The following is a 27,506-nucleotide window of genomic DNA, read 5'->3' as shown; positions in this document are numbered from 1 at the left end:
GCACAGAAAATAGGGATTGCACCTTCTTCACTACCTATTAGGGTACTTCTAAACAGTCCTCATGCATATTTCAGTAGTGTTACCACATTCTAAAACACCCTGACAGCCACAAATGATTACACTGCCAATAGTAGCCATGTATTTGCCAGTTGAAGGTCCAGTCAAGAATACCAAAGCCCACGCCAAACAATATTTAAGGACTCCATTAGGTTAACAATTGTCAGACTGAATTAATAAACGTACTGCATGACTGAGACTCCCTACAGAATATTCACTGTTTCAGCTACAAATTAGAAAATATTGTTTTTGTCTAAGGGCAAGTTATCACAAGAACTCAACTTGGATGCATTTATTATGGCAGATATCATTTGACTATTATATAAAATAAAATTTCAATTTTACATCATTTCAAAATATAAAACTGCTCAAAAAAATTGTCTAGCCTATAGAGGTCTGTGTGTCCCTTCATGGATCTGCCTCCCCAGACCTTCACTGACCCACCATCAAACCGGCCATGCTGATGTTACAGGCAACATAACGTTCTCCATGGCATCTCCAGACCCTTTCATGTCTGTCACATGTGCTCAGGGTGAACCTGCTCTCATCTGTGAAAAGCATAGGGCATCAGTGGTGGACCTACCAATTCTGGTATTCTATGGCAAATGCCAATCGAGCTCCACCGTGCTGGGCAGTGAGCACAGGGCTCACTAGAGGATGTCGGGGCCTCAGGCCACCTGGTCAGAGACATTCACACCAGTGGCCTACTGGAGGTAATTTTGCAGGGCTCTGGCAGTGCTCATCCTGTTCCTCCTTGCCCAAAGGAGCAGATACCAGTCCTGCTGATGGGTTAAGGACCTTCTACGGCCCTGTCCAGCTCTCCTAGAGTAGCTGGCTGTCTCCTGGAATCTCCTCCATGCCCTTGAGACTGTGCTGGGAGACACAACAAACCTTCTGGCAATGCCACGTATTGATATGCCATCCTGGAGAAGTTGGACACCTGTGCAACCTCTGTAGGGTCAAGGTATCGCCTCATGCTACCAGTAGTGACACTGATTGTAGCCAAATGCAAAACTAGTGAAAAAACAGTTAGAAAAGATGAGGAGGGAAAAATATCAGTGGCCTCCATCTGGTAAATCATTACTGTTTTGATGCTATACTCTGATTAAAAAGTGTTCCTTTAATTATTTTGAGCAGTATATATCTTATTTAGAGGAAATGAGATTTAAATCAATAAAGCTTCTCTAAAAATAAAAATTTATCAGACTTAATTTTTCACTAACACCACAAATGACAGCTGTAAATGTGTGCATTACCCCACACAGTCTCTGCTATTCCACAAACACTGAACCTCTGTTGTTGTATAATAATGCTTCACAAAATGTTGTTTCTGAACACATTCTGACCATACACTTGAAATTATTGTATTATTCAGAGGGTATGCAATTGTACTTCTTTGTTGCACTTGTGGGGAACAGGGGAGCCTATCCCAGCAGTGATGTGCAGAAAAGGAGGAATTAGCTTTAAACATGACTTGTGTGTGCACACAACCATCCACAAATGTTTTACATGTGGGTGGAAAGCTGCAACAGCAGTAGCAAAACACACAAAGACATGGGGAGAACAAGCACACAGTCCACACAAACAATGAATGGATTGGCTTTGGAATGCATTATCGTAATGCACTACCATGCCACCCCAGGGAATATTAAATCAGTTAAATGTACTCTTTTAGAATGAATTTCCTCTTATAAACCCAATGCACAATATGCTGTTTCAAATAGTGCAGAGAGAACCTAAAACACCAAATGGTAAGCAAGATAAATTTAAGTCCTGTTTTAAATAGACTAATAAAGTTCATAAAATTTCAAAATTTAAAGTCTCAGATTCCAATTGCCCTAGTACAGCCAACTCTTTAGTACATCAAAGCTGAGGCATACAAGAATGACTCCACCTTTCCTACACCGATACTGAAACAAAAAGCTGCATCTATCATTTGGTCCTGGTTTGCTTTTAAAGATACTGACACTGACCAAATTAATGTAATAAATAAAGTTTTCAAGCAGCACATTACTACAAAGGGTGGCAAAACAAGCAACCTTTTTGCACACCTCAAGAGTAGCCACACTATAGTATACCATTAATGTCTGAAAAGGTGAGATGCAGCTGCTTTTAACATGAAGCTAAAAACAAAAGTAAAACCAACTTTAAGTCAATGTACTACAGTATCTCCAAGTGATTTGCCAGCAAGTGTCTATATGAAAAAAAAGCAAATGAACAAATGAAATTATGAAAGTCATAACAGATCACATTGCTAAGGACATGTTTCTCATTTATATGGTTGAAAAGGGTGGAGTAAAAAATTTACTCAAAACACTAGACACCAGGCATATAACGCCATGTCACAGTTACTTCACCAAAACACTGCTCCCACAAAAGTCTAATGAATTCACGTCAGAGATTAAATTAATTGCACAACAATCTGTGGTCAGACCACCCATCTGTACCACATATAAGCTTGACTTTACACTATATTAATGAGGACTGGAAGCTAATAAGCAAGAGCTTACAAATCTCATACCTCATTAAGTCAATGCTTAGTAAGGGAAAGCAATTACATATTTTTCCAAAATCATATAATCTCTACACAATATCACATTAAATTGCTATTTGAAAATTGAAAATATGTTGCAATTTGAGGACAATATTCTTTTCCTGTTGTGACAGTAACAAAAACTATAAGCACCAGTCACTTCTCAAAAACTTTAAGAGAAAAATATTTATGCTTTTGTGTGTGCAAGTTTGTGCAAGGAACATTAGATTTGGTTGCTGATACTTTTAAACCAAAACAGCAGATGAGTCTTGGAAGCTTTTTAAAGAAAGCTCTAAAAAGCTCAGTAATTGGTCTTGCTAGCAGATACACAATTGAGAAAGATCCGTAAAACTAACTGCAGATATATAATATCAGTAAATACTGTGATATTGTGATATATTAGGAAAAATTCATGATATTGAATTTTGTCAATATTGCCCAGCACTAGTACATATGTTGTTCTAGTTTAGAATCCATTAACAATGATAAGTTATTAGCAGAGAGCTTGAAATGTGCACTCACTTTCCACAATATATTAATGTGCAGTACTTATTCGAATAATACTATATGGTGTATGCATTTAACAATTAGTGTGCTAACATGTTAAGGTTGTTGATGGGTGCTTGTCTCTGATAGTGACAAGGTACTTTCCCATTACTATTAAGTCCCTTGATTTCAAAGTAAAATTATGCATTATTTACTTATGAGTGATTGCCCTGAAATTTAATGTGGACTAAATTTATTTAAACCAACTACAGTTTCTACTTGAAGTTTCAACATTTAATTTATTTTTATTTACACTTAATTTTAATAATTCAAATTTATTAAATCATAAATCTGTAACTATTACAATTCTGTAATACTTTTAAGGAAACATTAAAGCACCTACTCTATTGTATTATTAACACTGGTGTCTGATGTTTAATTGTTGGCGTGATGAAAGTGATTAGCCAAAAAGTTACACAATAATTACACCAACCAACCTAGTAAGGTTTTCAATACAAATTTATCTCGCCATTTTTAAAGACATAAATTGTTCTTACAAAACCCTTCACTACCATATCTGTACGTATAAAACACTTCTCCAGGGAAAAAGTGCTGCTATACAGCAATATCAAAGATGCTGCTTTCAGAATGCAAGGTTTTCTCAGTCTTTGAATGAAAACCCTTTTCACCAGTCCCTTGGGAAATTATGAACCACGTTTATTTTCCTAACCATATTTTTTTTACTTTTTGTGCTTAAAATGATAATACAGAAGTAATCATGCTATAAAAAAGGAAAAAAATCATTTTGCACATACAATTCTCCATTATTATATGGCACTGCTGTACAGTAATTTAAAACAGCTTAGTACTGTCATATAGCACTGAGGTAATTATTACTACTAAAAGTATTCAATTTTAACACAAAAACAAATAAAACTGCAATATTATTATACTATTCAAAGTAAATTTGAAAATGCTGCATTACAATTTGTTATTTAGTGCACATTATGATTTTAGCAATGTTTAAAAATATTTTCACTGTCAGCAACAGCATTTCTAACAGTATTAATAAGAACTCAGTTGCCTGTTTGTGGTGGTTCCCCCACCCAGGTCTGATTCCTAGTTTCTGTGAATTGCCAACCCAAATCATGTTCCCTGCATCCCTGACCAGGAGAAAGCAGTTCTGCAAGTGTATGGCCATATGAAATAGCAAATGATTATAACCAATATGTTCACATGGAAGTCATTTTTTGGATTAGAATGATTTTTCTTACAGTGTAATTATGATTAGAAAATTGTGGTCCTAGAAAATTAATACATTTTAAATACAAGGGAAATGTTAGCATATTAATTGTAATAATGAACTAATTAAACCTAAAACATAATATCATTTGTCATTCAACAATCCCTAAAATGACTTTCTTAATTAAAAAAGTTATTAAAAGGCACTACTAAGGAATGTTGTTTGTTTTCTGATTTAAAAATTATTTCAATTAAACATAAAGCTTTCAAACATAAATCTATCTATCTATTAGAGATACAAGATAATTTCTTAAGATATCAAGGAAACAGTAATGTTCTTAGAAATCAAAGTCAAGTACAACTGAACAAAATATACATGGATAATAAAAATTAAACCCACACCCATTCTCCAAAGTACAATGTTACTTACACATCATAGGTAGTACAGAAAAATTAAAGCATCATATATTTAAGAATTATGAATTTTTAAACATATTCTAAATATAGTACCTTATAATCACACATTAAAAAAGCACAAGTTATTATAACTTTAATGTACGAGATCACGATTACTGCAAAACCTAGGAAATTCTAGAAAATCATCAAATATTAGATTGGAGAGCAAATGATTTTGTATGCCAGAATGATACTCACAATTGGACTTGCATTGATGTAATCTGAATTGCCATGGTTATTTTCAGCCTTCAAGGTTATTCTGGAATGATCATCTGTAATATAAATGCATAATTTACGATCTCGTTTTTCTTTTCCTCTTAAAGGAATGAATTATAGACACTTCAACTATATTTTTTTCTTGCACAGGAAAAGATTGAGTCAAGATAAAAAAAGGGAATGACTATACTGAAAAGTAGTCAATATAAGTGACTTTAAACCTTTAGAAGTATGTAGTGTGCAATATTTTGAACATTAAAATATAATATTTATATGCTGATTTTATTAAAAAAAGTTAAACTGGTAATTTAAATTTAACCCATTAATTACTTATTCCTACACATGGCTTTGTCTTCTACACCATTTCCTACAATTTAAATTAGACGTGAACTGGGATAGATAGCAAGTTTTATTTATTGTTGGGGAAATCAACTAGGGTGGCACAGTGGTAGCGCTGCTGCCTCGCAGTTAGGAGATCCGGGTTCGCTTCCCGGGTCCACCCTGCGTGGAGTTTGCATGTTCTCCCCGTGTCTGCGTGGGTTTCCTCCGGGCTCTCCGGTTTCCTCCCACAGTCCAAAGACATGCAGGTAGGTGGATTGGTGATTCTAAATTGGCCTTAGTGTGTGCTTGGTGTGTTTGTGTGTGTCCTGCGGTGGGTTGGCACCCTGCCCAGGATTGGTTCCTGCCTTGTGCCCTGTGTTGGCTGGGATTGGCTCCAGCAGATCCCCGTGACCATATGTTCGGATTCAGCGGGTTGGAAAATGGATGGATGGAAATCAACTAATAAGAGGACCTGCCTCACAAGAAAAATACCCATTATTCTATTTGTCTGCAGTTGAACAAATCTTTGTAGACATACAGTACATGTCATTAAATGTACATAACATTCATATCATTATTTATGTGCACCAATTGCAAAATAAAAAAAAAATGATGCCTTTGAGAATGTGTGTGTAAAAAAGTAATGGAACCCACTGGCCGCACTCAACATACTTTTGAATATCTATGTCGGTTTCTTACTTTTGCATGGCAGGCAATGAAGTATTTAGAGAACATCTCTGAGAAATACTCACAAGCAACGACTTTTTCACTGCGGTTTTTCTTCCTGTTTTCTTCTTTCAGTGCTATTGTGGTAGCATTGGGCTCAGCCTGATAGGCACAGAGCGCCTCCCACTCTTTCTCCAAACGATTCTTGTTTTTCAAGTGGTCTTCCATGTAAGACTAAAAACAAAATAAATGAAAAGAATTACATTATAATTATACAAACATGACATCACAGTTTTTTACAGTATGAACAGACAAAATACAGTAGATTATTCAATAATAAAGACATATCAAACCTATAACACTTCCATCACATTTTTAAATTATTCACTGAAAGACAAAAACTTGTATAGAAAGTCAAAAATTTGGTCATCATCGTATCTATCCTTTTTCTAATCCACCAATCCAGTTCACAGTTGTTGGGGGTGAGGTGTTTGACTGTCATGTCAGCACTAGCTCCAAGATGAAAACTAATCCTTGATGGGGTGATGGTCCATTCCATGGTACATTCAGTATTGGGGAATATTACTTAGTTATTTTATTCATTACTTACCAAAAATGTAAATAAACATGTTACAAAATTCATATTGTAAAATGTAATATGTTACAAACAGTGCATTACGTTTGTGTTAATTTTTCTTTTTATATGAAAAAAAATGCAAATTTCACTGGCCACTATTTGTTATTACTCCTAAGCCCATACAGGAACCTTCACATAACCAATCAGAAACACAGCTGAATTGGATGACTTTCTTGTGTTTTGCAACTATGGTTAGTCCATCATGTGCAGTGAAGCAAATAACACTGATCCCCTTTTTTCTATCCCCAAAGCGAGACCCAGAAGATTTGTGGTATCAACACTGGCCACTATACCACCAGATCACACTGTTTCAATATATCTATAGCAAACAGCTGGATGAAAATTAAACTGACACTTCGTAATAGGCTTCTATTATCATATTGCACATAGAACAATCTTTTCTACTTGGGGGTATGATTGAGGCCTGCATAGGATTGGCATCCACCATGTTTGCTTCCTGCTTTACACCTTGTGGTTCTGCAATTATTGCTGGCTTCCTATGACATTAAAAAGGGACAATTAAATTTACCCTCAGTACATGCAGCATTACATGCAAATTTATACTTTCTGTTCAGTTGTTTTTATTTGACTGCATGCTACACACATGCTTAACCTGTTCCTCCTTAGCTGTCAGATATCCACAGCAGACTCGAGAATGATGTTACTAAATAAATGCAAAACTTTGCAAAATACAATTATTTATTTATTTATTTTTGGTTAAGTAACGCTGGTATTTTTACTTCAATAAAATTAGTATAAACATTACTTGTAATAAGTAAGCATCATGACTATGTAATGCAAGTTACTTTTAATGATTTATCCCCAACACCAGACACATTCCCACATATTAGGCCAATATGTGACACAGACACTGCTCCAGTCAGGATCTGAACCTAGGACTCTGCGCTTTTCACCATACCACCTTTCCACTTTCCTCATCATTTTATTTCTTCTAGTATATTATAAATATATTACTGGATATTCATATTTGCAGAGAGTTAAAATTTTCATGTTCGAATAAACACCCCAAGACATATACAAATAATGTTCTTTAATACATGTTACTTTATTTATACCATCTACAGTAGTTCCATCAGAGATATACAGTATATCTTAAGAAATTAAATAAGAAACTTTTATCAGATGATGGAAGCTTATAAATGGAATGGGATTCTTTGAGTGAAATGCTTTGCAGTTAACTACAAGATATAGTGCTGCAAGAATGCAAAAATATTGATGGTATACTGTATTTGTATATTGTTATTTAGTATTGATGCACAGTTGCATAGAATAAGAGCTGTTGCCTCACACCTCTAGAAGAAGGGATTACAACCCTTGACAGTTACAATCAGTGTGGAAATTACATGATCTCCCTGAACTCGTGCTGGGTTATCTCTGGGCACTCCCATATTCCAATACCATGTTGCTTAGGGTGACTGTAAATTGGCTATGTGTGTGTGAGCAGGTATGTCCTGCAATGGATTGTCATCCTGTCCAGTATTGTTTTCTGTCTTGTACTTGATGCTAGGATAGTCCTGAGGACCCAGAATTGGATTAGGCAGGTTCATGAAATGTATTAATGTTACATAATTTTTCCATAGCATCTACTTCCAAATTTGACAAATATTTGGTAGATTTTTAAAATAGATTTTCTGCATTATGTCATTCCCTTAGGGTATCTTATACAATACAATATTATACAAACATTTAAGAGGTAAACCCAGTATACATTTTAAGGAACATAAACTGCTGCTATACTAATATATAATCTAGTGATTGTATGCAATCAAATTGACTCAAAGGTCCAATTCCTGTCAGTTACAATGCCTATAGAGTATTTTATTCTGTTAATTTACTGAATGGAAAAATACTGATAAACAGTGTTACTTTTATTATATTTTATGATACATTGAAATTTAATTAACTAATAATGCACTGAAATACATTTAAGCTTTCCTTACACTCTTAAGATATTCAAGGCAAAATACATAGAAGTACCTTGTAAGTTTTGTTTGACAACAAAGACTGCCACAATACAGTTCTACTCACTTGTGTAATTCACTATTATTTTCAATAATATAACTGCAATTATTGAAGGTGACATATGAGGCTGAAGCACAGCATATATTATGTATTTTGTACCCAAAAAAATCTGTTTAATGTTAATCTGAATTCATGTGAAAACTGGCATTACAGATAACATTTGAGTTTTTAATAGTTGCGTGGTCACAATACACTCATGTTACTTTTCAAACATCCTTTCAATAACTTTTGGACAAATTGTTTATATTTCCTTTTGCAAAGATTACAGAATATGTGTCAAAGAGTTGAGTCACACAAAGTTGTTTAGATGGCTTAATGATTTTATGGAATAATAATTCTTCATAAATAAGCATTAACTTACAGTGTATTACTGAATGCAATGAATACAGTAAGAGCACAGATGTCTCAGTTGTAGCTTTGTAGATTTGAGACTCTGCTGCTCGTTTACTAGGGTGTGAAGTCACTTGTATTTGCGAAACTAATTTAACTGTTACGAGTGGCACACTGGTGACTACCTCAAGGATCCTGGGTTTGAATGCAATTCCTCGTCACTGCCTTCATGAACTTTGGAAGTTGTGTCTATATACTGTTATGTAATAGAGAGTGAATCATAACATAGATGGGTGCCCTGTTTAGGGTTATTTCTTGTTTTTTTTGTATGATGCTCCCAGGATAGTCTTCAGTCCCACTATAATGAAAGTGATTAAGAAAGTTATCTTGCTAAAATGCAGATAGCCAGACTGTGAATAAGCAAGTTATTATTTTTTATCCAAATTAATGTGATTTACAAATTATGACTTCTGTGTCATTAAATGGTTTCCGTAGTGTTATATAATATTTATTTAACATCTCCTACATACACACTGCCCACTTAGCGTGGATTTACAATGGGAATGCATTGCATGTTTCTTTTAAAAAGCTTTGTTGAGGCTGAATGGCCTGTTCTTCTTAAAATGCTTTCACATTATTATTGAAAGTTCATCTCTCCTTCAGCTTTCTGAAACTTTATTTTGACTTAGATCATGAGGTGCTGGAGTACTTCCCCAGCATCAGTCTGTAAGGTACCATTTCTCTTTATTCTATATATATCATACTAGGGGGTTCGCCCCCTGCTCGCTTCGCTCACCAAAGGGGGGACCTGCGCTATGGACCAGCCACTTCGCGTCTCAGCCGCTTGAATTGTGAAGAGGGGGGCTGAACGCACCCCAAGGAGACGCGGTCGCTGATCCGAAACCCCCTCTTAAATGGTGATACAATGGGAAGCAAATACAGTTTTTTTTTACCTCCTCTTTGCTCAATCAGCTGTTAGCATGCTGCTGCTGCCGTGCCGCGTGATCTGCATCTCCTGCGGCGCTTCGAACGTTTAAAAGCCTGTACAGCAGTTGTCCTACTCTTTGTCTTTTATTTCCGGCCCCGGGCATAGTTAAATCTCTTGGCACAAAGTCTCGTTCCGTGGGACGTGAGTTCTTGATATTTTTTAGTTTATAATTTAAAAATGGAATAAGAATCTCAAAATCTAACAACATCACATTAAAGTTCGATGAATTCTGAAAAGAATGATACCAAACATATATATGTCGATTTTAAAATAAGGCAGATTTAAAGCATGACCAAAAAACGTGACATAAAATCGTTGCACTTTGAGGCTTAGGATTTTATATATATAGAGTAGATATTATATTTATCATCTATTTGTCTGCTCATACTTAAAAAAAAACTGTGATGTCATGAAGTACATTAAACAATTAATTTGTAATCAGTCTCTATTTTGCCCTAATTTTCAAATGTAAACCAAAAATATTTCTTTGTATGCTCAATTTTCAACAGTACATCATAAGCATGGTATACATACAGCATACAGATAGATAGATAGATAGATAGATAGATAGATAGATAGATAGATAGATAGATAGATAGAGATAGATAGATAGATAGATAGATAGATAGATAGATAGATAGATAGATAGATAGAACTTTTATTTGTCCCTGGGGGAAATTTGTTTTTTCAACAGAAGCTCTTTAAATAAATAAATATATAAACAGATACATTTATGCACATACACACACAATATGGTCTGAACACACACCAGAACAACTAAAAATAAAGAAAGTTTAAAAAGAAAGAAAGACAACTTCTTACTTCTGAAATAGTCAAAAACACAAACATAGACATCGCTTTGGGGATTTGTGTTCTGCTATTTTGGAGAAAAATCTGAGTGTAACACCGTTTTGTTTTGTCTGTTTCCCTACAATGGAGGAAAAAAGCAGTCAAACAATGGTTGAGGTCACTTCCAGAAGCCACAAAACTGCTTGTCAAAACATTGTCACGACAATGATTTCTTTATTGCAGTGTGCAATTGTTTGTACTTAAAGTGTATATATATATATATATATATATATATATATATAGTAATCCCTCCTCCATCGCGGGGGTTGCGTTCCAGAACCCCCCGCAAAAGGTGAAAATCCGCGAAGTACAAACCATATGTTTATATGGTTATTTTTATATTGTCATGCTTGGGACACAGATTTGCACAGAAACACAGGAGGTTGTAGAGAGACAGAAACTTTATTCAAACACTGCAAACAAACATTTGTCTCTTTTTCAAAAGTTTAAACTGTGCTCCATGACAAGACAGAGATGACAGTTCCGTCTCACAATTAAAAGAATGCAAACATATCTTCCTCTTCAAAGGAGTGCGCGTCAGGAGCAGATAATGTCAGAGAGATAGAGAAAAGCAAACAAATCAATAGGGCTGTTTGGCTTTTAAGTATACGAAGCACTGCGCGGCACAAAGCTGTTGAAGGCGGCAGCTCACACCCCCTCCGTCAGGAGCAGAGAGAGAGAGAGAGAGACAGAGAAAAACAAACAAACAAAAATCAATACGTGCCCTTCGAGCTTTTAAGTATGCGAAGCACCGTGCAGCATGTCGCTTCACGAAGCAGCTGCACAGAAGGGAGCAACATGAAGATAATCTTTCAGCATTTTTAGACGAGCTTCCGTATCGTCTAGGTGTGCGAACAGCCCCCCTGCTCACACCCCCTACATCAGGATCACAGAATGTCAGGGCAAGAGAGAGAGAGAGAAAAGTAAGTTGGGTAGCTTCTCAGCCATCTGCCAATAGCGTCCCTTGTATGAAATCAACTGGGCAAACCAACTGAGGAAGCATGTACCAGAAATTAAAAGACCCATTGTCCGCAGAAATCCGCGAACCAGCAAAAAATCCGCGATATATATTGAAATATGCTTACATATAAAATCCGCGATAGAGTGAAACCGCGAAAGGCGAAGCGCGATATAGCAAGGGATTACTGTATATATATATCCTCTTTAATAAAATCCCTTTGTGCGTCCAAGTGTCCGTGTGTGTGTCTCTTCTGGTGAAGTGCGCAAGCGCGGGGCACGGTGCGATATTACTGTCAGAGAAAGTTAGAGGCGTTTTACGGAAATACAAACTAGTATTACTGCGAGAGGAAATTAAAGGTACACAACACAGTGACGCATATTACAGCCACATACAAGCCAGTATTACTGTCAGAGGAGATTAAAGGCATATTACCGACGCGCACGCCTGTATTACCTCCAGCGAAAATTAAAGGTATATTACGGACGTACAAGACAGTATTACTGTCACAGAAAATTAAAGACACACAATACACGGCGGCAGCCCACGAAGAACGGTCAGCTCAGCAAGTAAACATCAACAAAAGAAAGGCTGAAAGAAAGTAAAATACGACCAACAAAAAGAATGAGGTCAAAAACCTTGCCATTTAATATAGACTGTTCCTACTAATGTTTATGCATTACTGTTCTAGCGCCCATTATTGTAACGGGCTAAATGACTAGTATATATATATATATATATATATATATATATACATACTGTATATATATATATATATATATATATATATATATATATATATATATACTACTGTATATATATATACTATATATATATATATATATATATATATATATATATATATATATATATATATATAATGAAATTATCAGTGAAAATAAGTACCTGGTGGTCAAAACTATGTTAAAGCTCAGGTCAATAATAACTTTTGTGATGGGTGCCCCAAACAATAGGCAGTGCTTATACAGGGCAAGAGCAGGGTTTGGCATGCCCCCTGAAAAAATAAAAATACACAGAAAGGGATGATGCATATATCCCCTGTATGCACAAGGGATGCTCTGAAATTCCAATGGACAAGAACATGCTAGAAAGTAAATAGCCCTGTCTCCATATAAAAAGGCAGCAAGGCCACAGAGATGCCTAACAGACATCCAAGCCAAGAGAGGATATTTGGAAAATTGTTCTAAGCTTGGAGTGTCAAAACTGGGTTGTTCCTGTAAGTGTCTGAGGTTGATAACTATTTCAAGCCCACAGGCTTACAGAGCTTAGAGTCAGGAGGTATGTCAAGCCCAAAGGCACAACTACTGGAAGGAAGAGAGACCAGGTTAAAAAAGAGGGGGGGGGGGGGGGGGGGGGGGGGGGGGGGGGGGGGTTAGGGGGCGGGAGTAACAGATAGTGAGAGAGTTCATTTTGTGTCACTTTTGGGTAGGCAAGTGGGAAAGCCACCCAACTTAATAGTAAAAGGTACAAGACCTTTTAGTTAAGATGTGAGAACATGTTGTTATTTTCTTCTGTTTATTTTTCCAATGTGCATCCCTCCCATTTATTTAGTTATTTAAATAGTTATATTACATTTTATAGATATTAATTAATAATATAAATAATTATTCCAGGAGGATTTCTACAGAAGTGTCCCTTCTTTGATACTGTACACAATTCAGAAATTGATATATTAGCTCTAAAATTCCATAATCATAAACACAAAATAACTGGATGGATTGCATGGATGGATGGACGTTTTGTGGTTACAAGAGTATGGCTTTCAATGAAATGTAAACTTACAGTGAAAATGTGTCGATTTACTTGTAAAAGAAGAAATATAATACATACAATTACATAACGTAATATTCTCAAACCCATGTAATCCAATACAGTCACAGGGGAACACTTTGTTAAATGTTCCTTAAATGATACTTCAAAGAAGCTAACACCAAAAATTCAAATCAAAAACATAGAAGCAAAGCATTAATAATAAAGTAAACAGATATTGTATATTTAATAAAAAAAAGTCAGGATTCCTTAAGGATGCAAAATCTTTGACCAGTACAAGCCTTGATTGATTCAAATATTTAGAACTACTTTAACATGACAACACATTCGCTGAGCCATCAGTGATAAAAGGATCTCAAACGATTTCAGTATTAAAACACCATTCTCTGTGAGGTTTATTGTTCTGATTTTGACCTTCGTTCAAAGAATCAACCAATATGGTGTAGCATTCAAAGCAGATGAAGGATGAAGTCACTGAATGATCAAGTTCAGGACAGTCTATTACCATCTCATGATATGGAAGAAGAACCCTAAGTAACAGCTGTAAAACTGTTCTTTACATTATATTCGTTAGAGTCCAGGGCTTGAAGGGTATTGTTGACTGTCACCTTATAGGACACAAATTCAGGTGGGTCGAGTCCTATTCTGAAGCCATTAAGTAACAGCAGAAATTCCCACTGGCAATAGCTAGGAGCAAATTATCAGTCCTACTGTACATGCCTCACCCTTCAGTAGACTGCCAAGGCTCAGGAATGTGCAGACAACATAAGCAATTTATCCTAATAAAGCTAACTGAGATCAAAAAGGGTAAGAAAGAAAATGTGATCACTCCAGCAAGGACAGAGTGTGCCCAGACACCACAGAAAAAGGGAGAAGGAGGAATAACAGAAGATGTAGGAGGACAGAATATGGGCTAGATGGTAGTTAGGTTTCTCTGTATGTTTTAAGTAGGTCAGAATGGTACAGGCTGGTCTTTATTGCTGTATTCTGTGAATTTCTATGATTCTTCAAACACATCAAGCAGAAATACAATTGCATTTTTGTCTCTCCAACATAGTTTAAGAATTTAAGGAAAGATGCATATCTTTGTGCTTGCAGTAAACAGTGAACTCTATAACTCGTGAAAGAATTGACTGATTCCTATGAAATTTTGAGGACATCTTGCACTCTTTAGTTTTAAAAGATGATTAGAGTTGAGGTAAATTCAAACTGTTTTTTTATGCCAACACCAATAGCAACCAATCCACCGCTAAGAAGTTAATAAAATTTGGCATACATTTAGGAAAATATTTTTGAATTTTGAAATTAATCTGAAACTCAGGCTTTGAGCTTTTAAAGTTAAAAATTTTAAATGCAGTACAGTAATCCCTCGCTATATCGCGCTTCACTCCATCGCGGATTTTATATGTAAGCATATTTAAATATATATCGCGGATTTTTCGCTGCTTCGCGGGTTTCTGCGGACAATGGGTCTTTTAATTTCTGGTACATGCTTCCTCAGTTGGTTTGCCCAGTTGATTTCATACAAGGGACGCTATTGGCAGATGGCTGAGAAGCTACCCAACTTACTTTCTCTCTCTCTCTTGCGCTGACGTAGGGGGGTGTGAGCAGTGGGGCTGTTCGCACACCTAGACGATATGGACGCTCGTCTAAAAATGCTGAAAGATTATCTTCACGTTGCTATCTTTTGTGCAGCTGCACCTGCTTCCTGAAACGACATGCTGAACGGTGCTTCGCATACTTAAAAGCACGAAGTGCACGTATTGATTTTTTTATCTGTCTCTCTCTCTCTCTGCTCCTGACGGAGGGGGTGTGAGCTGCCGCCTTCAACAGCTTTATGCCGTGGTGCTTCGCATACTTAAAAGCCAAACAGCACTATTGATTTGTTTGCTCCTTTGAAGAGGAAGATATGTTTGCATTCTTTTAATTGTGAGACTGAACTGTCATCTCTGTCTTGTCATGGAGCACAGTTTAAACTTTTGAAAAAGAGACAAATGTTTGTTTGCAGTGTTTGAATAACGTTCCTGTCTCTCTACAACCTCCTGTGTTTGTGCGCAAATCTGTGACCCAAGCATGACAATATAAAAATAACCATATAAACATATGGTTTCTACTTCGCGGATTTTCTTATTTCGCGGGTGGCTCTGGAACGCAACCCCCACGATGGAGGAGGGATTACTGTAGTCACAACAGCTAAACTCTAGTTATAAAGAAAACATTGATTACATTTTATGTGTTTATTAAATTACCAGAATGTCTGTTTTCTTGAGGCAAGTTCTTTGTTTTTTGCTTAAAACAGCTCTTGTATTTGAGGTTTGTGAGTTGGGGTGATAGCATCTAGACCATCCCAGCTCTGTGTGTGAAAGTATGAATAACATGAAACATGATTAAAGAAATTAGTACAAAATAACTTAGCTAAAGGTTAAATGATTAATTATTGCTGAAACATTTAAGCTCAAATATTTATATTACATTTAATATATATTTTGGTAAATTCACACTGTACATTATAAGCTAGTTGTAAATCTGGAGAATGTCACATGTTAAAGAGTCTTATCTTTTTGGTTCTCAGCTGTTTTGACATTGCAAAAGAAAAAATTAATTGCTTGCTAATTATTTACTTTTTAATAATTACTCATTTTAACAGTTTAATATTTTTGTGTTGAAAACATTCATTTTTAAATTTATTCTTAATTATGTATTGAACATTTATTGCACTACTAGCCGACGCCCGCCGTAGCATATGCCGGTGTAAGAATAGGAACGGAAAACGGTGAGAAAGGAATTCAGAAATCAAGAAGAAATAAATACTTCTTGAAAGACGCAGTGTGCATGTAGAATTTCCGGCCAAGCAGGATTACATGTGAAAGTGATAAATAAATCAGGCTTTCCGAATTTACGTACTATGGCCATGGCATCCTGATAGTTTTGTTGCATGTATCTTGGACTTCCTGGAAATGTGGATGGTAATATTATCATTTTGCCTACATGAACGTTGTTATTTTCAGCGTTTGCTTGCAGTGCGTCTGACAGTTCGATGCGCAGATCTTGTTGATGTAATCTGAGATAGTTGAGACGCGTGCCCTCTGTTTTAACATACGCATCTACGACATACTGTTGGAACAGTTTGCCGCTAGAGTGCAAAATACTAAATGTATTCCTCATTGCTAATCTGTACGCGTAAAATTGGCATTGAGTAAGCCTTATTCGCTTGGCGGTTCTTTTATCAGAAACATGTTATAAATCTTTGTGCCAGCCAATGTCTCCGTAAGGGAATAAAAGTGGGTAAACCATAGGATCGCAATTCTTATTCAGCGTGTAAATCTGTTTACAGGAGTTGCCTATGAGATAGATGCAAATGTCCATTTCGGCAGGCGTTTCGCCATCTTCTCCGATGAAAATCGCTGCAACATGTCGGGGCATTGTATCGTTGTAAATCCTGCCTAGGGGATTCCTTGAAAACCATTCGTACAGATGCTGTTGGATTGGACTGAGCGATTTCATGCATGTGTTTGTATGATTTATCGAAGGGGTTGATGGTTCTGAGCATGGAATCTAGCTGGACAAGTACATTTTCGCTGCATGCAGAATTTGCTTTATTTTATAAGCGTACTTTAGTAGCTTGTGCTGTGTCAAAAACATACAACTGTCCATATCCTGGAGAGGTAGAAGTGTTAGCGTATAGTGGAGAGATTTGGTGATAAATCTGTGCACCCATGGAAGCAAACGCTAGAGAAGGGTTGTATTCTCGAATGTGTTCATGATAATTTTTAGCTTCTGATGTTTGCTGTCTAAGAAGCTGTTGTATAGACACAGGTGGCTCCTGCAGGGTTGGTAAAGCTACTTTACCGTTGTGGCAGCATCTCGAGTACTTGTTGGATGTATTACGCTCAGCAGGTCAGTATAGTGCATAACATAGAAGACAACGAACAGGAATTGAGAAATGCCGTGTCAGCTGCGTGTTGGCGGGACCGGTTTTGAAGTGGAAGCAGGACGAACCAGAAGAGAAATATATGTAAGAGATTTTGTAAGTTTTCTCATTTATATTTACACTTCTTCATTATCAATAAAATTAACTCCATATTACCTATTGTTTTTAGTTTCAAACTATAAACCCCAGGCATTTTATTTTCACAATGTAAGGCAGTTCTTGCAAAAAAAAAGGGAAATAACTATGTATTATTAAAACCTACAATTCAACCTTATATATCCTTCTTCTAACAATGTAAAGGAAGGATAATTAAATAATGTAAATAACACACAAAGTGTGAGGCTGATCTGTACAGCCAGCTCACAAGCAAACTCAATTCCCAAATCCAAAACCCCCTGGAGGAATTATTGGGCACCCTTTTTGTAAAGCTTGCTGCCAAAAAAATTCACATTATCAGAGCTCTAGTTGATAAATCTAATCGCATATCTTTGGAGTGTAAGAGAACATTAGAAAAACCACACAAACACAACATAGATTAATTTCAGTCTAAATTAGTACATTGGAACGAACAGCTATGAGCCAGAAATGCTAATATCACAACCCTCCTGTTAGGAAATCATTTTTGGTAAATATTATTATAGTTAAAAAGCAATGCTGTTCTCCTAATACTGTTTACGCTACAAACAGCTACTTAATTAAAAAGAGTAGCCATGCAGATTTCAGAAACAAATTGCAAAATGAAAACACCACAACTGCTATTTTACATTTTATAATTGTGTCATTAGCTTCTAGAAGAAAGGGGAATTACATGAACTAGTTATGCACTTGTAAATTCATGAAATATTACAATGTAGCATCAAAGACTAATGTCAGAACAAGTCCTCCTGTAATCGGGGGGTTGGGGGTTAGATGGCAAAGTAAAATTATTTAATGATGGTCTACAATAAGAAAACTACTAAGTAGGGTACTAAATTCAAATCTGAGCAAATTTAAGGAAAGAAAATAAATAATGAACATAACAACATAAGGAATATCTGACAAAATCCGGCCACTTACTGTAGACTATCATTAGGGCTGGGCATTGGGTTTTCCTCTCGATACTCCAATTTCTTTTGTCAATTACTGCTTATCACATTTTTGCAAAATACTATCAAATGATAACTTAAACGCTACCAAAAGTATTAAGTGGTATTCTGCTTGGTAACTTATTCCACTCCACCAAACATAACTTTACTAAGGCCATGAGGAAAATTATCCATTACTCTTTTATACAGTGACTTTGAAGAAAGAAAGAAAGAAAGAAAGAAAGAAAGAAAGAAAGAAAGAAAGAAAGAAAGAAAGAAAGAAAGAGAAATGTATCAATAAAAAAGTAAACATGTTTAAAGGAAACATGCATTTTTTTATAAACACTAAAGGCCATGTCACATTTAATGACTTTTACAGGAATTTTCATTCTTAGCCTTCATTTTCAAAATTTTAGTGAGTTACAGCATTAGGCAGCACACTCCCATGAAGGCCTGTCACATAGTCTTGCATGCCTAGCAACTCAGTCTGACTAGTTCATGACTCACTTTGAGTTGTAGCTGTTGACTCTGTGTGCATGAGTGCCGACAACCAATGAATGAATAAAGTACTATTCATATAATGCAGCAACAAGCAATAAGGAACACAGGTGTTTTGGACCTCACAAACAGAAAAGAAGTTCATATATTTGATGTCCTGTCCTACTAACCCTTTATACAGCACTGGGTCTGTCAGGCAGCACATTATTGGCTACCACAAAAAGGGGCGAGTGCTGGAAGGTCAACATAGAGTGACTAAATATGATATGCCAAACAACTTCAGGTTGTGTAAATTGACATGATCCGACAATAAGATCGGCAGCAGCAGTGAGGGCTGAGTGAATTGTGAATATGTAACTTTTATTTTTGAGAGATTGCCTATTCCTTTTTTTTTACTTAATTCATTCATATTGGTTTTACATGAAAGAAGTAAATGATACACAGAACTAACATCACTAATTAGAAAAAATGCATTTTTGTAGTAAATTAACTTCTAAATCATTAACAAAATCATTGAATGACATTTTAACTTAAATGTCAGGATGTCCCCTTTCTAAAAACTGAGCACAAAACCATCAATCTATTTTTAACCCAACTGATATAGTTTAGAGTTGTGAAGGGCCAGTGTCTATCCTGGATAACACACAAAGTGAACAATCCAATGAGATCAAGCAAACTCTATACACAAAGTGTTGGGGTTAGGACTCAAACTCTTAAACTGTGAACGATGCCCCTTGTACAAATGCAAAACTAACAAAAAAAAAAAAGAAATTCACAAACAATAGGGAAATGTAACAACAAAACAAGTTATTAACAAAATAATCACATTTTATTTTATTTAGTTCAGTATAGATATTTTCAAACACTAAAAGCCTGCACACATAAGTCTTAAATTATTCCTCTAGACACAGTCAAGAAGTCAAAAGAAATTGAAGTGCCAAAGAGGAAGACATACAAATTAGAAAGGAGTATTTGGCAGGCAGGAATAGGCAGCACAAAAAGATTATTTTATTAAAAAGTCAATTAATAGAACTGCAGTAAAAATACATTAAAATTAGAAGGCATTTAACATCTGAACATACAAATACCTTCTATTCACTTCTAAGCATTATCTGCAGCATTTAGCTGCTTACTGAAGAATGCTCCCCTCTAGAATGCCTTGACTTGAAATTACAATGATGCTTTCCACTGCTGATGAATATCAGTGATATTACCTAGGCTGTGTGCTTCTCCCATGATCACAAAACATGGAGTCTAGGTAAATGGGCAACTCTGGTTGGTGAGTGGATATGTGTGCCCAACAATAGGCTAGAAGTCCATCTAGAACTGTGTTCTGCCCAGTTCCCAATTCAATCAGAATAGGCTGCGGGACAGAAAGCATTCATACCTTTGCAAAGCAACTAACCATAGTGCAAAGCTGTTGATGATGTCTGTGTGAAGAGATGATCGTTCCAAGATTCAAAGAGTTTTTACTAACCCATAAGTTCAAAAATTAATAAACCAAATGGCCTAGAACCATTGATTTTGGCCACATAAAAGAAGGGAGAGAATAAATACAGCAAATATAATGGAAAGCAAGTGTGCCTTGTTTCTCCTTCTTCCTCTGTATAAGCGTTGAATGCTGGAATGATCCAATACAACATTTTTTTCATACAAAATATGAATAACCATGTAATGTTGAAGGTATTCTGTAATGTACTCCGCACTGTCCTCTGCTCTTCTAAGTACTGAATGCTGTAGCTTTTTTTCAGAAATGTGGCGTTGTATGTACTGTGAGGAAAAGCACCACACATTCTGTGCAATACCATTTAATAGCATTGGTAGCTCACAGTGTTTGCAACCTGGATCAGTTATAACAGGGTCTATTCTTGATGTTAAGTCTGCATGTTCTCTTTGTTAAACAAACAAAAAAGTGACAACGAAAGTAACAAGTAAAAGAAATACAAGCAAAGGAGGACATGTGCAGTGGCCTTAAAAGAAAGTGAAATAAATACAGCAAATATATAACTGATTCCAAAACAAGTATGTTAGTATATTTTATGATTGTAAAGGGAGAATGTTAGATTATACAGTATATACATAAATATTCAAACAATAAATATAAATAAGAAAATGCACATTGTCCAAGGTCAATCCAAGGAAGACAGCACATCAATTGATTATTGTGAAATAACAACACAAATTATGTACCACTGCAAAGATTTTAAGGTTGATATACAGTATCTGAAAAACATCACAATTATACATTTTTATACATATTTTTGCAATTTGTAAATCAAATACATAGTGTCCTGGTGGTGTAAAGAATCTGGAATGCAAGAAATTCTTTTCAAGAAAGCAAAACAAGAATACAAGTTGGCTGAGCATGTCATTGAAGCAGATGCATAGTTAACAGACAGAAAAACTAACTAATACAAGGCCCTGAAACTGTGGTGAAAGTATACACAGAATAAAAGTGAAAGTAGAAGCTTTTAGTAAGTTTTTGTGTAAGGATGAACATTTTAACACCAGGACTACAGTCTGTGTTTTCAGCTGCTCAGCTTCTATTTCAACATAGCAAAGATGTAAGAACTGAAAGATCAGTTATTGTAAATAATACAATTCTAGATAAAAGAGTACTCGGAAGACATACAGTATGTATAAAGAAATGCCCCATTTCAGGCTACAAATGCAAATTACTATTATGGTGAGTGACCAATAAAAGTACTGACTAATAACACTGTTGGAATGCCAGAAGTACCACAGCCCAAAATTTGCATTTTCTTGTCTGCATAATCTGCAGTGAGATAACCAAACAGAAACTGAAAGTCTGCGTTGTCTATTACATTGCCAGGAACCATGTTTGTCTACGTCTGTTCTTGATTGTGTTCAAAACATAACTGCCATCTGGCCATTACCACAAATTCATAAAAAATCAAGAATGAGATTGTTTTTTGCATTTTCAACATTCATTTTCTCATAGTCATAGTTGTGGGATGCCAGCAACAAGGTAAGATGGCATATCAGTTATCTAGATGTTTAAATTGTGGTAATTTTCTAGAGCTCATTATATTAACAAATTAAAGTTCTTCAACACTTTTGTGAGAAAATTAATCTTTACATTTGAAATGTTAAATAAAAATTTTTTATGCCATAATTTTTCACTTCCTGAAGATGGTGTACATGCAATAATGTTTGCTTTTAGAAATCTAACCTAACTGAGGAACAGCAGGCAATTTAATTGATGTAATATGAATAATGAATCCAAACCAGAAAAACATTAATTGTATAAATTATATTCATGATAACAAATTGCCAAGTAACCTAACATATTCAGTAATTAAAAGAGTATGTTACTTCTATGTTACTTCTTTACATATTATTATTTAACAAAAAAAAATTGTTTCATATGTATAAATTTACTTTTTGTGTTTTTCACTTTCTAAGCATTATTTTCAAGTTACCATTTAATACATAACAGTGTGAGTACACTGGGCTTCCTTTCAGATCTTAAAACTCGCAGAGCAGGTTGATTGGTACCTTTAATCTGGATCAGATATGTGAGTGTAGATGTGCACATGAGTGTGTCCAGTGGTAGACTGAGGTCCTTTTTAAGCTTAGTTCATGCCTTATTCTGGAAGCTGCCTTTAATGGACTTCAGCTTCCTGTGTCATCTGTGTCTGAAGCAGGGAGCCATACTAGCTACCTACACTTGAGTTCGTGTTAACATTGGAATACTGAAAACTGAAAATTGACTTTCAATCCACCTGTACAATAATACATTTTAAAATGTGCTAACTATAAATATCAATCAAACTATATGTGATTGAGTACTTTTCCTAGACAACAGGTTTAGGATGGCATGATGTGGAAAAGTTGGATAGAAAGTGAACATCAATGACAATTCATAGAACATACCATCAAAAGACATTTACTATGAACAAAAGATCTGAATTCAGCGCAACAAAATGCAGTTAACAGGCTCTACTGTTTAGAAGATCAAAGCATACATGTATTTAGACTATACACAGTATTATTTTGGAAATTGTGAAATTAAAACCATTAAAATAAAACATCCTTCAAAGGCTTTTCACCAACAATGTAAACATTTTATAAAAATTAAATATATAAAAAATCATAAATAAACATAATTTTTTAATAAAACATTCATTCTTTTTCTTCTTAGATGGATCCTCTGTTGCAGCATCACGGTCTGAAACACTGTCTTATTTTATAATAAATTATTGGGATAAGCATTATCTGTCACCTGGTAGTATACTGTATATGCCTTGTACTTCATGAATTTCTTTTCAAAAAATATTACTCATTTTAGGAATAAGAATGTAACAGGAGACAAATTAAAATGAGAAATTATACAGGTATGTCATCAGGTTCATCAATCTATTCTACTTTATGTTTTGTTAATTTTTTACTATTATCTGGTTTCATGTTTCTGAAATCATCAAGATAAGCTATTTTGGAGCAGTCTTTTTAATGCCAAATGTCAACACAGACACAGGATACACATGTATGCACATATGATGCCCGAGAGTGTAGCCACATAGTCATGGGAGCAACCTTTAAAAGAATAAATTTTGTGCTCAGAAAGTGCATTTTTTAAAAAAATGTAAAGTATCTTATTTTAGCCTGAGATTCTCAGACAATTTCTTCACAAGTTTTTTGTTTTTGTTTTTTTGGCTTTGACTCTTCTTTATCCCTGACTACGAACCCATATTTTCATTTATTTGATATTAGTCTCCAGTAAACGAACAATGCTTAGTCCAGACTGCACTCTATCCCTGCTCTTTGATATCTCTACCTCAATCTTAAAGCAAATATCAACTATTCTGATCTTGATCACAATAAGCAAAGCTGTGGGTCAGCAAGACTTATGCTTTAAATTATCTTGCCAAAGTATGCTATATCAATAACGTGGTTGTGGGAGGACAAACTATCATTTTTTGGTTCAACTGCAAGATACAAAAGTAAGTAGTTATTATGATATTATGGGTTAATCGTAAGTTTTCTCAATTAATACTATATACAGTATCACCCTCCATTAAAAGCCAGCAAAATTGCAAAGCACATAAAATTAAATCATGTGTGATCGCTTAGGCAACACATTAATCGAAGGTTGCTAAGTATAAAAAATTCCTAATATTATCAACATATAAATGAATATTATATTTTTATGCCAAAATAACAGTTCAATTTTTATGTTACAAGTTGAACCAAAAAAAATACAATGATCAAATATGGTATATACTCCTTATCTTCAGTAAGTCCTCAGGGACATTAGTTACAATCTGGACTTGGTTGCTATCTTTGTGGACCTTAAGTATTTTGCATAGGTCTACATAACGTTTCACTGGGTACTCAGGTCCTCCCAACCTCCCACCAACCCCCAACAGCTTAGCTTGATTGGTGACTACAGTCTCCCTGTGTAAGTGAATTTGTGTATATGATTGTGCTCTGTAGAAGACTTGTATCTCAATAAGAGTTAGTGTTTAGCTCTTTCCAACTATCTAAAGAAGTAAGCATGAAAAGAAAAGAGGTGGATAACTGTATTTTACATGCAATTACATTAATCAGTGCAATATCAGTGGTCTGCCCTGTTTGAAAATGGCAATAAAAATGTACATTGCAGGACCAGAACATGAACGATAACCAAGTCAAAATAAGTAGAGGTCCACATCAGAAAGTCAAAAAGAAACCATTTGCCAAAACCCAAAACGTAAACCACAAATTTCAGTCAAAAGAAAAGCTTTATAAAAATTTAATGAATATGTTTTTATTTTAAATCAAAAAACTTGGAGCAATAAAATGCACAACAGTGTCAGGAAGACGATTTCAATTATAGCAACTTCCCACTGCCACAAAGTTCTAATTCAGAATTATAAAAAGAGGTCAGAATTACAATATGCAGGTTTAAAATCTTTTAAAATCCTAAAAATGAGAAGGCAGAAAGCTAGCTAGAAAAAATAATAAAAAATTACGTTTTATTTGAAATATGTCACGGGGTCAACTGTGTTAAGTTTCTTTACCTTAAACAGGCATATTAGGAGTATTTTCTGTTGATGTAACCAATAAAACCATGTTAAATAGCTACAATTAAGTTGGTAGCTAAATAGCACCTCCTATTTGATCTGCTGATCTTCAATAACAATTGCATTTGAAATATTTACATGTAAAAGTGTTCATTTATCCATTAGCCCACTAGTGCTAATATGAGGCTATAATATTTCTGCAATAAAAAAATAAATATGGAATTATACATGTATTAGAAGATGCTTCTCAACAATGAGAAAAAACAACTATACATTTTCTAAAACAATAACTTCCAGGTGACATGGTACTGCAGTGGTTACTCTAAGTTCACAGACCCTTGAGTTGAATACAATGTCCAGTCCTTGCCTATGTGAAGTTTGCACATACTACCCATTCCGCATGGACTTTCCTCATACACCCATAAAGGCAGGCAGATTAGATCAACTGATTACTCTGGATTGGCACAAGTGGAAATGTGCACTTAACTAGGTCCTACAAAGAACCAGTAGACTTTGCAGGGCTGCCTCCTGCCTTGCACCAAGTACTACTGAGATTCACAGGTTTGATAATGTTATAATGAAAAACAATCCCTAAAAGTGTAAAGAATTTGACATTTAAAAAGTGACCCATTATTCTAATTATAATAATTACATTTTTGTTTGTGAAATATTCTGTAACATTTGAATTAACCCCTTTTTTATCAAATTAAAAAAGCAGGTAAGTCCTTCTATGCTGTACATTGAATTACTTGCAGATATTTCACTACAATTCATTACAAGACAGTCTGTCCTTTGTTGAATGATAAATTTTATTCTTTATCAAGTTAAAGATATTTTACACAATTTGCAAATTGCCACACATGCAGCGAGGAAACAAGTGAAGAAGGATTAAGTAAAAAGCGTTCTGGTTTCATCTTCCAGCGTCCTCTAGCTAATTTAAGCACAAAAGACAGAGCAGCTTTCAATGCAAGAACATCTGAGTACAAAAGAAGAAAGAGAGATCTGATAAGTGAGTCTATAAAAGATTTTACAAAAGGACAACTAAGTAGCTTCAGATCAAGAACAGTCAATGAAGATACTAGTTAGCTCAAAATATGAGCATGGAGTTAAATGAGCCAGTGTAGCATCACAACACAATGTTTAGCTCTCATGTCTTGGGCACCAGGGTTTGAATGCTTGCCCAGTCATTATGTAGAGTTTACATATTTTCACCAGGTCCTTGTGTTCCTCTAGTTTTCTTCCATATCCTAAAGAACTGCATGCTATCTTGAATGGTAACTCAAAACTGAGGTACTGCGGCTGTGTACCTATGTATTGACATTGAATTAAGATGCTGTGCCTCCTACACACTATGCCTCTCGATGTTGTCATGGATTAAGATGGTTAAAAAATGGACAGATGAATCAAGTGACCATTAAAAAAAAGTATGGTGGAAAAGGTCGAAGGTAATAGTCAATCATAGTTGAACGTAACCGTGACTTACAAATAAAAATGATAAAGATGTGAGAATATTTCTCTGTATATAACGTATTTCATAGCCTTGTTGTTTAATTAGTCAGAGCAGTCTAGCAACTAATAAAAAATTACTCTTCAACTAAAATTTAATCTGTACTATAATGAGTCACATGCATGCTCCTGACTGAACATGTTTTTCATTATGGATCTGCTTTTCAAAAATAATACTGTACTAAAAAACATTTCAGAATAGTTTATCTAACAAACATCTTGCCTGAAGAAGGGGCCTGAGTTGCCTCGAAAGCTTGCATATTGTAATCTTTTTAGTTAGCCAATAAAAGGTGTCATTTTGCTTGGCTTTTCTCTACATTCATAATGGCTAACACGGTACAACACCCTAGTACTAACAAACATCACATAATTTTTCTAAAGCTTCTGTCTTACAAGCTAAATACTTTCAATGCTACATGTATTAAAACATAAAAGACGAATCTGGGCTTTGTATCAATAATACATATACAAGTAGGTAAGCATAACTACAATGTCTTTAAAAACTGAACATGCATTATATTTTATATTTTATAATTTCATTTTCTTAGCACTGCATTTTTACTAATTGCTTTAGTTAGAGGCAGCACAGTAGTACAATAGGTAGTCCTGCTGTCACATAGCTCTGATATACTGGGTACAAATATCAATTCTATTAACTATCAGTGGAAAGTCTACGTATTCTCTCCATGTCTGTGTGAGGCTTTTATGCTACATCCTAAAGATATACATGTTAATGGGAAAATCTAAATGGCCCCAGTATAACTGCACAATTGTGTCGTGCACTTAAATGGTATCCTGGTGTCTGCATTGCACCCAATATAGCCAGGACAGGGTGCAATCCTGAACTGGATTAAGCAGGTTGAACAATGCAAATTAATACTTTGGGAAGTTAAACTAAAAATTATCAT

The 27,506-nt window shown here is 35.2% G+C and overlaps 1 protein-coding gene across 2 annotated transcripts in view; it reads right to left on the bottom strand.

Annotated features, from left to right (window-relative positions):
• ptprn2 (protein tyrosine phosphatase receptor type N2) overlaps positions 1 to 27,506 on the bottom strand; it is a 1,061,581-nt gene that overhangs the window by 26,320 nt on the left and 1,007,755 nt on the right. For both annotated transcript variants that reach the window (XM_028804141.2, XM_028804142.2), the window contains exons 15-16: positions 6,064 to 6,211; positions 4,973 to 5,046 (exon numbers count right to left, since the gene is read on the bottom strand). In XM_028804141.2, the coding sequence (XP_028659974.2) occupies positions 4,973 to 5,046; positions 6,064 to 6,211 (222 nt within the window). The remainder of the gene's footprint in view (positions 1 to 4,972; positions 5,047 to 6,063; positions 6,212 to 27,506) is intronic.

This window comes from Erpetoichthys calabaricus, chromosome 6 (genome assembly GCF_900747795.2).
Source record: "Erpetoichthys calabaricus chromosome 6, fErpCal1.3, whole genome shotgun sequence".
Taxonomy (NCBI): Eukaryota; Metazoa; Chordata; class Cladistia; order Polypteriformes; family Polypteridae; genus Erpetoichthys; species Erpetoichthys calabaricus.
This window is presented reverse-complemented; position numbering and strand designations above follow the sequence as displayed.